The sequence below is a fragment of the Microtus oregoni genome, unplaced genomic scaffold, assembly GCF_018167655.1.
Source record: "Microtus oregoni isolate MIOR12 unplaced genomic scaffold, Mior012 000036F_ref0000092, whole genome shotgun sequence".
NCBI lineage: Eukaryota > Metazoa > Chordata > Mammalia > Rodentia > Cricetidae > Microtus > Microtus oregoni.
This window is the reverse complement of record NW_024543095.1, coordinates 22,152,722-22,167,267: the sequence shown is the minus strand read 5'-3', so window position 1 is coordinate 22,167,267 and position 14,546 is coordinate 22,152,722. Positions and strand designations below refer to the sequence as shown.

The following is a 14,546-nucleotide window of genomic DNA, read 5'->3' as shown; positions in this document are numbered from 1 at the left end:
TCTTTAAAAGAAAGCCTTAACAGGAAAAAGTTTAAAAAATGCATACTTTGTTTCTGAATTTTGAGGTCTTGTTTGTTGACATATTTTCCTGTGGGTAAATTTTCTAATGATGAAAAGGGATGAAAATACGGAACTATGCTGACTTAACTCTTCTCTTGCTCTTCAGATCATGGGTTCCATGAAAGTTTTATCCTTTATTGCAGATGGATTCTATATATATTATCCTATGTTGGTGGTAATTCTCTGCATTGCTACGTATTTTAGGTAGGAAACTTAACATTTCTTTTTCTCATGCTCTTAGTTGGATATGGATATCCCTTCCCCTAAAACACCATTGAATATTTACTGGCTTGGTTTTAGTTATTTGTGTTTGGAAAGGTTATGCGAACTAGGATAGTTTGAAGGCCTCTTTTGAGTGTTTGAGTCATTCTGTTACAGTTATGTAGACTACAGAGTGATAAGATTAATTGCAGGGTGTTAATTCTAAAGTCCTGGACTGAGATACTGACAACCAGCATGGTATATAATACCCCTTCACATCTAGCTTCTTTATAGTAACACAGTTTAGTCTTTGGGCTTTTTCCATATAATTGTTGCTGGGTTTCTAAATCCTGCAGATGATAGCCAACACAAAGGGTCAGGTGAGGAGTACTTATAATCAGGTCATATGTATAAAGTTGAAAGAGAAATACTTCTCTATGCCTAGAAGGTGCATGGGCTACTCTTCTTGTGGGCTCATAGAAAATTATAGAATCTTGGTAAAGGTAAGATTCAAAAAGGTTAAAGCTATTACAGTAATTAATTCATATGAGCCACAGTTACCCATACAAGACTCATACAAGATCAAGCCAGTAATAGTTCCTACAGAGATGGGAATCAATCTCCAGGCTCCGCCCTTCCTGAGGATCCTTTGGCAGTTGATAAGTGCTCTGGCAGGGAGACATTCTTCTTTGAGGCTGAGGTAGGTTTCCCATGCTCCAGTGGCTAGCCCTACATCCATGCACTCATTGGGCTTAGTGGATTATTGTTTTAGAAAAAGATATAAAGTTAGGTGGGGAGGTATTAGGAAGAATGGAGACAGTTAAGAGGGGTAAAGTCGGGATTATAAATAATCATATTCATTGTGTACATATACAAAATTCTCAATAAAAAAGAGTTAATGGAAAGGTATGCTTGCCTTAGCACCTTTTCTCTCTACTTTCTCATATGTTATTCCTCACCTTTATACTTCTGCCCCTGCTTACTGCTTCAATGTCCCAAGATATGTCCAAATTTATAAAAACACTTCATTAGTATAGATATAGATTAATTTTCTTTTCTAATGAAAGTGTTATTAACGTACTTAAATCCTATGTTGCTAGTGCATAAATATTATAAATAGCATATTAACATACTAATAGTAGGTTAATAAGCAATCATGTTTAAATTCTCTACCAAGTTAAAAAATTTTACTTTTTGATAAACAAAATAACTAAAAGATTATAATTGAAAATATGACTTAGCTGAGCATCGTGGCATATGTCTACAATTCTAAGGTTTTGTAGGCTAAGACAGGAGGATCTCAAGTTCAAAATCAGCATGGACTACAGCAAGATCCTGTTTTGCCTTTAGGGTAGAAAAAAAACAATAGCAGATTCTATATGTTTAATGCTATTTTGATTATATGTTTACTTATTTAAAAGTTTTATAAAAGTATTAATGGAACATCATGAGTTTAAGTACTTCTTTTCCTGTTAATTGTCATATTGGGAATGTTAGCATTTTGAGATGAAATGGCTTTGTGACTCAAAATAATATAAATAAGGATAATGCTTTGTCGAATACAAAATCCTAATATAAGAAATCAGAAAGAAGATTGTTGAAAAATAATCATTATGGGGCTGGAAATGTAGCTCAGTGATGTGTTGCCTAGAATGCCCAGCACCCTAGGTTTATTCCCCAGTAGCGTTCACACACACACACGCGCACACACACACACACACACACACACACACACACACACGAAAAGGTTTCTCTCTAAATTAGGAATGGTGGTGTGAGTTGTAAGCGAGCAGCAGGAAGATCCTGCCTTTTGAGAGCAGCCTGAACTGCGTGGTGAACTTAACATGATAATGTGAGTTTGTCTCAAAGAAAACAGGAAGTTTACTCAAAGCCATGCATGCATTCTTCTTACCTGTGTTCTGAGTTAGCCAAATACTTACACATTTCTTAGTATAAATCAGTGATTTTCACTTTATCAGCTGTTTTGCTTTCTTCACACACGCATTTCTCCAGTCCCTCAGATGTGTTTTTATACATATAAAAATAAATATTTGCCGGGCGGTGGTGGCGCATGCCTTTAATCCCAGCACTCGGGAGGCAGAGGCAGGCGGATCTCTGTGAGTTCGAGATAAGCCTGGTCTCCAAGAGCTAGTTCCAGGACAGGCTCCAAAGCCACAGAGAAACCCTGTCTCGAAAAACCAATAAATATTTATTTATTTATTTATTTATTTATTTCTTAGGGTTATGTAAGGATTAAATATGAGTGAATTGTCTGATCCACAGTAGGATTTTAGCAGTATTAATTTTGCCTGTCCATCTCTTGCTTCCTCCCTTGTGTACCATGCTTTTAAAGTGTTCTTATCCTGTATGATAAAATGACAAATAACATTTCAAGTAATTAGCCTCTAGATAAGATAGAATGATCATTTACAATATATAATAGAAACTTTAATTCTTGAGGGAAAACAAAGCATAACATTAAAGTTTGCCTAACTGAGGTTTTTCTAAGCCAAGCAGAGTATCTTAAGCTTGTAATCACAGCACTTGAGAGACTGAGCTTGAGGCCTGCCTATTCCAAATAGTGAATTCTAGGACATCCAGAACTTCAGAGTGGCACCATGTCTCAGAAACCAAAAGATTTTCTAAACAAGAAATCTTTGTATGTAGAGATACTGATTTTTATCTGTACTTTTTGGTATTATAACTTCTCTTTGAATATTTTAAAAAGAACAAGTTGATTTTATTATATTCATTACTTAGCATTCTGGTATAATTATTTTCTAAAGATGTGCTGATAATTTGGTTAGTTTACTTCTGTATAAATATAAAAAGTCTACTGAGTAAAATATGCAACATAAAATTTGTATTGTTTTGTTTTTAGATAAAGTTTTACTATAGTCTCAGCTGGCTTTAAATTCATGACAGTCATTCTGCCTCAGTCCACCAAATTTTGCGATTATAGACATGAAACTTCACACAAGGGTGGACATAAGCATTTTTTTTAAAAAAAAGAGAAAGAAGGACCGTGTAAAGAATAACTAACTGCATTATTATGCAGTTTTCCCTGGTAACTAATAATCATGGTTTCTATGTGGGGGACAATGATAAAGAACAATTTATCAAAATATTTATGAGGTGAAATAATACTGTTTTGAAATCTGCTTCCATTAGTTTGGGAACCCGTTGTTTGAATCTGCTTGGTTTCCAGCAGTTCATGGGAGATAATGATATGACATCAGATCTAGTTGATGAAGGAAAAGAATTAATCAGACGAGGTAAGATTTGTCATTTAAAAAAAAAAATAAAGGGGCAGATTTTAAGTGCTAAGATTCAAATGCAAAATTAATGTTTGTAAAATTTGAGTGTAATTTTTATCTACTTTAAGAAACAGCATACTTTTTTCCTAATACTTGGTGGCCTCATCCAGCCTTAATATGAGGGGATGTACCTAGTCTTGTAATAACTTAATATGCCTTGTTTGGTTGATATCCCTTGGAGGTCTGCCCTTATCTGAAGAGAAAGGAAGAGGAGTAGATCTGTGGGAGTGGGAGGTTGGGGGAGGGATGGTGTAGAGAGGAGAGAGGGGAAACTGCAGTTAGGATGTAATATATAAGAGAAGAATAAAAAAATACATACATAAACCTTTTTTAATTAAAAAGGAAATATAGTGGCTTAACCTAAAATATATATACATGTTTTTTCCCAGAAAGATATTTGAAAATATAATGTAAGATTTATTGTGAAGGAATTCTGCAGTGTAAATTATTAGTTTATTTGCAACTAGATAATAACCACTTATGATCTTGGAATTACAAAATATCTGGTTTAGTTTAGTTCGCAGAGAGGAAAGACAGTTTATTTTAATTCCCAGTTTTAGTGATTTCAATCTGTGGTCACTTGCCCTTCAACCAGTGTAATATATCATGGAAGAGAGTGAGCCAGTTTACGACAGAGAAGCAATGAGAGACGAAGGAGCTGTGGTCCCAGTAGTTTCTTCAGTCTGCCAGTGACTTAACTTCCTTCAATTAGATCCTCTCTTTGAAGGCTCTGTCATCTACCAACAGAAGCACAGCCTGGTGATCAAGACTTTAGGGAATATCCAAGATCCAAACCATAGTAGAGTTGTTGTGTCTTTGTCCTGAAACATATTTGCCAAGTTCTATATAACTATGAGGCTCATTAATTTAGTTATTAGTTTGCTGCTATGTGGAAAATTATTCAAACTGGTTTTTTCCCTCTTAGAGTATAATGATCATTGGTATGCGAATGTGAGTACTATTAAAATACCTAGAGCTTTTCTAAAACCCACTCACAAAGTGGAATGTATTAAGTTTTCTTTTATTCAAGTGATGGTAGGATAGGTGGAAAACCTTAATTTGGGGACATTGTTTAATAGTCTCCAGAATCTCGCTTTCACATGCATTCCTAGGAAGGTAGTGTCTATTTGATGTGATATTTGTATTTGGCATAGCACTCCCTTCCTAGTACTGATAAGACTGGTAAGTTGGGAGACACTGAGAGAACAACTGATAAAATCACCACTCTGTAGACTATCCTAAGGGGCATAGAGCCCCAACACTGTATGTATAACCTGAAGACCTTATATGAGAACAGAATTATACAGAAAGTATAAAGTTAGCGTAGAAGAAAAGTTCAGTATGAGAATGGAAGCTACAGAAAAACAAATTTCAGATCATCCTGAGGAGGGAGAGCTAACGGTAGACAGGCTACAAAGCCATCTCTAGCAAAACCAGGAAACATCATCTCTGTCATGAGGGAACTCTCAGGCCCTCTTTAACAGTAAGTAACCTGTTGCTTTTACTTTGTAGTAAGTTGTGGGGATCATAGTCTGTTCTCCTTGCTTCGGTTACTCTGTATCTAAGTAAACAGTATTCAAATTTGAGGCCATTTTTCTTATCTTTAGAGAAAAGAAAAAGACAAAGGCAAGAGGAAGGTGAAAATCGAAGAAGAGTAAGTACAATATTTTATTAAATTGCTGTGAACTGAAATGTCTAGGAAACACCATAAGAATCTTTCTCGGAGTAAATGATTAAAGATGAGAAACAATAAGCAAATGGCAAAAGATTTTTTTTCCCTTTACTGTGTATGAGTGTTTTGCCTGAGTGCATGTCTTTGTACCATATGCATACCTGGTGCCCAGAGTGCATAAAAGGGCATTTCTCACCTAGAACTGGAATTACAGATGGCTAAGAATTGAATCCTAGTCACTTGGAAGAGCAATGAGTACTCTTAACTAGTAAGCCATCTCACCATCCCTGGATGTATTTTTAAAGAAGGAAAATTTTAATACTTTTATATACATACATTATCCTGTCAGATTTGTTCTTTTAAAAAGTCATTGGTAGTAACTTAATTTGAGTCTAACATCCATCACTTTGTTGCATACAATCACTGTTTATTCAATTAATGAATTCATGAAGCCTTGATAATAAAGAAGATTGGGTTGCTTTACAATTAATATGCTTTTTAAAATGAGGCATTTATATTTTCCTCTTTAGTTCCTTGTAAGTCCTCCATTTGCTGAAGCAAATCTTTTTGAAAGGGGGTAAAAAAGAAGAAAATCTATTCACAATTTCTACAGTATTTTGACACTAATGTATTACGCTGGAAAGTAGCTAAGAGAAGATGTCACAATTGTCTTTGTATAGTCTAGTATATGCCATGTCAAAAGCGATTGTATATTGGGCATAGTAGTACATGCCTTTATCCCAGCACAGAGGCAGACAGAGGCAGCTCTCTGAGTGCTCAGTCAGCCTGGGCTACATAGCACTAGGGCATAATGAGAACCTGTCTCAAAATAAATAAATACTTTAAAAAGATAGATTTGTTATTTATTTCATAATTAGAACCAAATAGTAGACATTATTGGAAATAGAGTTCACCTTCTATTAGGACAGTGGTTCTCAACCTGTGGATCATGGCCCCTGGAGATTAACAACTCTTTCATGGGTGTCACCTATCAGATATTTACATTACAATTTATAACAGTAGCAAACACAATTATAAAGTAGCAATGGAAATCATTTTATGGTTAGGGTCAACACAACATGAGCAACTGTATAAAGGGTCCCAGCATTAGGAAGGCTGAGAACCCAACCCCTATGTTGGGATTTCTAACTTTCAGTTTACCAATTTCTAATAGACTGACTAGATATAGATAAAATATAATGTATCCAAAGGGCCAAAAATGTCTGCCATGAATGTATCCCTGCTTGTACAAAACAGTGGATAGGTGGCTTTCAAATGACCATTCCGATTAAATAAGTATAATGTATAGAATTTCATTTAATGAGATCATGCTATCTTTCATGATAACTCCTGGCTATATGAGTCAGTTTTATTATACTTGTATACAGCCTTAATTTGTTATCAAAAATGACTTACCAGATCTCTAGTATTTGTAGCTTGCTCAAGTAAAAGTATATTATAGCATAACTTTTACATGATCAAGGTAAGCTTGCCATTGTTGTAAAATTTTTGATGTTTTAGATTAATGTGCTAATATAATCATTAATGTTTTGTTTAAATTAAAAGTTATAAAAATTGATTCTAAAGATATCATTAAAATTATGTTGATTTCTGATGAAAAATTGTAATACTCTGCATCTATAATGTTGACAGTGTAACTTTTTGTTATCTATTTGATGGGTTTCTTCTCTAGGAATGGAAAGAACGTTATGGACACAACAGAGAAGATTCCACTAGGAACAGAAATGTTCATCCTGACCCCAAAGAATCGAATTTCTCAGATACTGCTACCAATTGGTGTAAGTAGCTTATTTTATAGTGTGCTTAGGGATTATTTTCCTAATGTTTGTGTTATATAGAAACTGAAACTTTACCCATCTCTGCATTCACAAATATGTCTTAGTGTGTTTAAGAAAGGGGAAATGGACATCAAATAAGTAGTTGTAAGTATATGAATCTAAATAACCAAATTATTTCCAAGGCATGTTCTAGGGAGGTACTTATTTCTACTATTTATCTTATTGTTTTTCTTTGCCTTTCTTCTGATTGATGTAAGTTATTCATTTATTTTTTTTAGGTATTGACTGACTCATATTCAAATGCTTTCCCATATATACAGTGAGAGAAAAGTTTTTTTGGTTTTTTTTGGGGGGGGGTTGTTTCTAGAATGTTCATAATTTAGGGAAGGACTCAAGTTAGGTTTAAGTTCTCTACTATGGTGTGTGTCAAGAAACCTCTGTGTGTCACTAACACAAGGAAGAAACAAGTCCTCTGCCCTTGGGAAGATGCCAGGAACTCTGTTTTTGCACAGGACTTCACACTATGTAGGAGACAAAGTTTTGTCTTTGGTGAAGATGAAATATTGCTGAAGGAGCAAAATTGTCAAGAATTGAGATGTGTTTGAGAATGAGCTGAAGCAGGAAATCTGAGCATCCTTTCCCACCCAGCTGTTCAATTAATTACACAGCAAGAATATGCTGTTAGAGGAAGACTAGAAGCACTGATATCCTTCTAATGTCTGAGAGTGGACAACAAGTACCAAGAACATCCATTTGTACTTGAGTGCCATCTAAATTCAAAGAAAATCTGAAATGTGTAGACTTAAGAGAACTAAGGAAGAGTCTAAATTCACAATAAATACACATTAGATAATTCCATCCCTCAACAACAATGACCCAATTAAAAGAGATGTGCCCCATTCTGAGCATAACTGTTACTTAACTTCTATATTCTTTTAAATGAAATGTCTGGCCTTTAACAAAAAGTTCTGAGTTATATAAGAAAGTAAAATATGAACCATCTTCAAAATATGAAAAAGCAAACATACTAGGTCTAAAAAAGTAACTAAAGTTTTAGAATTATCAGCCAGTTCATTGATGAAAATAACAAATTAGTATGTTAAAAGATATAGTGAGTAGTTTGGTTAATGTGCATAAAGAGATGAAGGGATTTTTACCAGACAGCTGGAAACTATATAAAAGAGCTAATAGGAACTACTAGAGATATTTTGATAGCAGACTCCAATGATGTTGCAGACGTATCATGAGAGTTATTACCAAAGACTATACACCTGGTGCTAAAGGAAATACCTGGGGGGAGTAAAAAAGGATTCTGTCTTAGGGATGGATTTTTATACTAATTATTTCTGTAATAAAAAGTTGAGCTCAGTATTTAGAAATGAATGATAGTTACCAGGAAGAAGGGGGTTTTCATTAGCAAAAGAGTAAGACAGTAGTGTGAGAGAATGTTTGGGATGATGTATTTTTCTCATGACTGGAGTTTAAGCATGAGAAGGTTCATAAGAGGCTTTCCAGACAATTTAGAAACAGATACTGTCAGCTCCAAAGTGTGGATTTCATATTGTAGGTAAGATTTTCAACTTGGAAAGAAGGATGACCATTTTTTAATTTTTATTTTTTATTATTTTAATTATTCATGCAATATATTTTGATCACATTCTTACCACTTTCTATTTCCTCCAAGATCTTTAAGAATTGAAGTGATTATGTCTCAAATTTCAAGCCAAAATAAATGAAGTTTCAATTTGAAACCAAATAAAGTATGATTTAATGATGAACAACTTCATGGTGGTAATGTTGGTTGACGCCGCTTGTTGGTTCCTGGCCACCCAGCCCTGAAATAATCACACAGAAACTGTATTTATTAAATCACTGCTTGGCCAATTAGCTCTACTTCAAGAGCTATTGGCTAACTCTTTCATATTAATTTAACCCATTTTTATTAATCTGTGTATCGCCACGAGACTGTGGGTTACTGGGTAAAGTTCTCAGAGTCTGTCTCTGGTGGAGACCCCATGGCTTCTCTCTGACTCTGCCTCCTTTCTCCCAGCATTCAGCTTAGTTTTTTCCACCTAGCTCTGTTCCCCTATAGCTCTACTATAGGCCCAAAGCAGTTTCATTATTAACCAATGGTAATCACAGCATACAGAGGGAAATCCCTTATCAGTGGTGATACCATAATTAAATGTGAATTCTAATTTTTAGATTCTAAATCTTCACACTATCTACTATGAACTTATAAAATACAAATGAAATGCCACTTCACTAGCTAGATTGCTTTAGAAACTGTCTTCACTATTTTGTATTATACTGTTATATTTGAATCTGATTTTCTAAGAACCAAGCAACCTAAGTTTCTTGTCTTTATAACCAGCTTTTAGATGCAGCCTTGATTTTTTTCTATGATCCATAAGTAAAAGATAATAGAAAAGTAGCCATTGTTTTTTTCTTTTGAATAGCATCCAAGTACACCAGGGCTAATAACAGGACTGAAAGAGACCGAATAGAACTTCTCCAGGATGCAGAACCTTTGGATTTTAATGCAGAGACATTCACTGATGATTCTCTGGAACCTGAGTCAGGAAGGTAAGTTCTGGTTGTGTCACTTGACTCTAGTGTGCCTCTGAAATTTTAATGATGCATTGAGATTGAAAGGGCTGGAGAGACCGCTCAGCGGTTAAGAGCACTGCCTGCTCTTCAAAAGGTCCTGAGTTCAATTCCCAGCAACAGCATGGTGGCTCACAACCATCTATAATGAGATCTGACGCTCTCTTGAGGGAGAGACCTGGTCAGTTGTTCTCAACTTAAACTATGAAACTCAAAATGGACAAGTTCAACAGGACCGCCATACACGGACTGCCCATGCATGCTTAAGCATTGCCAGGCATAAATTTCATTTTCATTGAAATTGAAAATAAAGATGATTAAGCATGAGGAAAATATTGGGCTTGGTGGGAGTATTCTTGCCTGGTATGCACAAGGCCCCAATTAGATGTATAGCAAGAGAAAAAGAAATTCCCTTTTCACTGTTAATTCAAAAATTTGAAGTAGCATTTAATCCCCTTTTTTGTTTTGTTTTGCTTTCTGAGAACAAGTCTCATCCAACCCAGGTTGCCTTCTAGCTTGCTGTGTGGCCAACGATGATTTTGATCTGATCCCCTTGTTTTCACCTCCTACTACAGGAATTCACCACCGCACTCAGTTTGTCTATTACTGGGGAGTTAATCCAAAGAGTTGTGTATGCTAGGCCAGCATGTACCAACTAAGCTGTGTACTTAGTTAGCACTTGATACCTGTTTGGTATCAAGTTTATATTTTTAAATATCTAGTTTATATTTTTAAAAATTATGACATTCTGCCAAGTGTGATGACATCTCCTGTAATCTTAGCATTTGAACAACTAAGACATGAGGAGCAAAATGAGTTTCAGGCCACATTAGAACACATAGTAAATTTCATGCCACAATCAGAAATACAGTGAGCTCTGCTGAAGAAAAACAGACCAAACAAAAAAATTATATCATTCTGTAGTTCTTACTGAAATAGATATCTTTATGTAATAGCAGTGACATTAGAAATAAGAAAGAATTGAGACAAAGAACAAAGAACCATGATTTTATTTATATCTCTATTTAACAGTCCCATTTATGGAATTCATTATCTTTAGCCATATCTGTATAGCTAATGTGTTTTGATGTCAGACCTAATATAAACATTTTAACAAAATTGTCTTTTACTGCAAAAATTCTTACTGGATTAATGTTCTCAAAAGCTCAATTTTCCTGGAGTCACAGTTTATAAGTAAGAAATCAGGTATTTTAACTCCAGGACTTTGACTACAAAGCCTTTGTATTCAGTTGTTTTGCTATGAAAAATAGTAAAACAAAAAGCATAAAAATAGAACTGCTATATGACCCAACTCTGCCATTGCCTATATGCGCGGAAGGCTTAAATGGGCATACCAAACACACTTCACATCTGTATCCATTGTTAATCATTAGTAGTAGCTAAGACATGGAGCCAGCCTAAATGTCCACCAACATGAAAAGTTAAAGAAAGGTGATCCATATATACAACGAGATTTTATTCAGCCATAAGGAAAAGTGTAAACATGACTTTGCAAGAAAATATTTGTAACTAAAAATCACATTAAATGAAACAAGCCAGATATAAAAGGAAATAAAAGTAAGAAGGGGACTGTGAGAGAAAAGGAAATGATCTTAAGTGGTTTGGCCACATGTGAAAGCTGAAGGGAAGACTGCTTGTGGAGAGGAAGGGGACCAGGAAGCAGGGAACAACAGGGTCAGGAATAACCGAGGAAGGGAATGAGTAAAACATGGTTGTGTGTGTCTGTGTGTGCACGTGCCATAAGGAAACCCATTACTTTGTGTGATAACTTCAAAAATAAAAACATAAAAATATCTCACATGCTAAAAGTGCTTAGTATACTAGTGCCTATAAATAGTGAAAGCCTTGAAATACTCTATATTTAACAATTAATGTGTTTATTTATGCAGTCTCCTAAATGTGTCTTACTTCCCTCACTTTGTTTATGTCCTTCACTCTATGTTATATATTCTATATATATAAAATCAGGCTTCAAAGCAGTTGCTAGCTGATTTACATTTACGTCCTTTTGGATTATAATTTTGGGAGATAGGATCTACTTCTAGTGATTGAATGAATTTTACAGTTACTATAAATTTTATGATCACTTTTAGTGTTTTCTCACATTTCTTTTCTCTTATTTTTTGATATTTTATATTATTTTTGTATGTTTACTTTTAGGTATCAACCTGGTGGACGATATCTCTCCATGTCTTCCAGCATAATATTTGAAGATATCTAAAGTTTGAAGAAATTCATGGCTCAAGTAACCAAGGTCATCGCATCGGCTCAGCCTTTATGAACATGATTGTGCCCTACAATTCCTCTATACTGTCTGTGAATAGTAAGGATAACAAAAATGGCACTGAAAACAGATCACATCTTAAGAATACTAGGTTATTTGTTGACTAGAGTGTCATCTTTTCTGATAGGATTTATTGCTTACCATCTGAAGTGTCTGCCTCAGAAGTGAGTTAAGTGGAAGGGTTTAATTCATGATAAACAGAACACAGCTGGTTTCAAGTTGATTTTTTTCCAGGAGAGTTCTTTCAAAGTCCAAGGAAGCCAGAATTTTATAAATGTAATTTAAATTTGTTCAACCTACATTTCCCAAAGAAGTGAAAGTGGACTGAGACCTCAGCTAATTACTGTATTTACAAAACCCATGTCTTAAGATAAGGCTTTCTTATTACACACAACTGAATGTAAACAACTCTTCCGATCTGTATACAAATTAGTGGGATTTTGCATGTAAAATTAGGATTATTCTTCAGTTGATGGTGTTAGTGTCTTTAGCACGTGTATTCTAACTGGGTGATGTGGTATTCTTTTCATTCTTTGTGGTAACTGGATCTTTTTATGGTTTTGATATTATTGCTTTGTAAAAGATTTTTATTTCAGAGAAAAATATTCACCTTTAGCATTTAGCATAATGACTTGACACTGACCATTCCAGCCAAAAAAAAAATCATAAATATTAATGGTAAATTATTTATTTCCAAAGAGATCCCCAAATGATACCTGTTAATACTTTTTAAAAAGAAAATGTTTGGCTATTCTGGCTATTCAGAGGTAAAAAGAAAAATAATCCATTTGTAATTATTGCTAACACTAAAATTATAGCTTAGGAAAATCAGAAAAATGTATTAGAATAGAAATATGTCATAATAATTTCTTTGCTAAACATGGTTATTATTTTAAATTGGTTGTCTCAACCTTTGCATTTAAGCCAAAGTTGGGTATTATGTTTTAAAGAGCCAGTGTTTTATTGTAACGTGAACATAGTTGAGTGCATCATGTTTGCAGGTATTGTTTTATGGTCCTGAAATATTTGTCTCTTACAGAATCCATTCTATGTGAATAACCAGACTTGAACTTTTCCAGACAGTCTTGCACCTATTTTCCTTGCAGTTATTCCTAGTGTTCAAGTGTTATATTGCCATGTGTTCAGAATGTAGTTCTATGTAGGTACTGAAAGGAAGGATGTATCATCCTCATTATTTTTCTTTTGTAATGGTTGCATTTTTGATAACCTTTCAAATAGATCCCCCTTTAAACAATTATCAGTAGACAGATTTACTCTGAATTGAAGGTTGCATAACCTGCTTAATTCAAGGACACATAATGCATATAACCTTTTACTGTGAAATGAGGCCAGAGGGCAGTTGACCAGATAATGTAATGCTATTTATAATTTATGATTGGTTCCTGGGATACCCTGGGCAGATCATGGAACCTTTCAGTGCCTCAGTTTCTTCATTTTCAGAATGAAGGACATTTGCTACTTACCTACTGATCTACCTCACGAAACTGTTGTGAGGGGGTTAGGTTGGTGATTGTGTGCTGGAGTTTCTCCTGGACTATTTTGTTTGTGTGTACTTTTCTTTGAGTAGTCTTTTGAAGGTGAAAGGGACGATTATCACAGTAAGTAGGAGGTCTTTGAGAAGCTTTGAAGTCCCCAAAGCAAAATGAACTAATTTGTCTAAAGATGCTGAAATAGTTTCATCATTTGTTCTGTGGATTTACTTTAAAATAATTTTCTTTAAATACATTTTTTTCGTTAATTTTTTTCTTAATACTCAGATGCTGTTGTTGGAATAGAAGGATAAAAAGAGAAGAAATGTCCAACTTTACAATTGACTTTGCTAATGCACTAAACAAATTGATAGGAATGTGTTGAAGGTGTTTTCCTTTAAAGTTACAGTAATAGAAACATATGTGTATAGATACATATGCAGATATGTATATGTATACATATGCTTCACAAATACTGGGTTTCATTATGGCTTTTGAGTTATTTCCACAGTGAATTTTTATTGTTTCTGTGATCCAAAGTGTGTTCACATTTTTTTTATTTAGTTTATTTTTTTTTTAGTTGTTGAAAAAAAATTTCTGACTCCTCCCCGTTTCCCATTTCCCTCCCCCTCCTCCCACACATTGCCCTTCCCCCTCCCCCTCCTCCTCTCTCCCTCCCCCCACTCCATTCCCCCTCCCTCTCGAGAATGAAGAGCAGTCCAGATTCCCTGCCCTGTGAGAAGTCCAAGGTCCTCCCACTTCTATCCAGGACCAGGAAGGTGAGCATCCAAACAGGCTAGGCTCCCACAAAGCCAGTTCATGTATTAGGAACGAAACCCAGTGCCATTGTTCTTGGCTTCTCATCAGCCTTCATTGTCCTCCATGTTCAGAGTCCGGTTTCATCCCATGCTTATTCAGTCCCAGTCCTGCTGGCCTTGGTGAGCTCCTAATAGATCAGTTCCACTGTCACAGTGGGTGGGTGCACCCCTCGTGGTCCTGACTTCCTTGTTCTTCCTCCTTCAGCTCCTCATTTGGACCTTAAGAGCTCAGTCCGGTGCTCCAATTTGGTGTGTTCACATTTTTAAAGGGTTTCTC

The 14,546-nt window shown here is 35.1% G+C and overlaps 1 protein-coding gene across 1 annotated transcript in view; it reads left to right on the top strand.

Annotated features, from left to right (window-relative positions):
- The window catches only part of Lmbrd2 (LMBR1 domain containing 2), a 43,245-nt gene extending 29,417 nt beyond the window's left edge, over positions 1–13,828 (top strand). Inside the window, exons 13-18 of the mRNA XM_041631293.1 lie at positions 167–264; positions 3,433–3,536; positions 5,186–5,232; positions 6,944–7,049; positions 9,509–9,635; positions 11,838–13,828. Of these exons, the coding sequence (XP_041487227.1) occupies positions 167–264; positions 3,433–3,536; positions 5,186–5,232; positions 6,944–7,049; positions 9,509–9,635; positions 11,838–11,898 (543 nt within the window). The 3' untranslated portion in view covers positions 11,899–13,828. The remainder of the gene's footprint in view (positions 1–166; positions 265–3,432; positions 3,537–5,185; positions 5,233–6,943; positions 7,050–9,508; positions 9,636–11,837) is intronic.
- Positions 13,829–14,546: the final 718 nt, after the last annotated feature.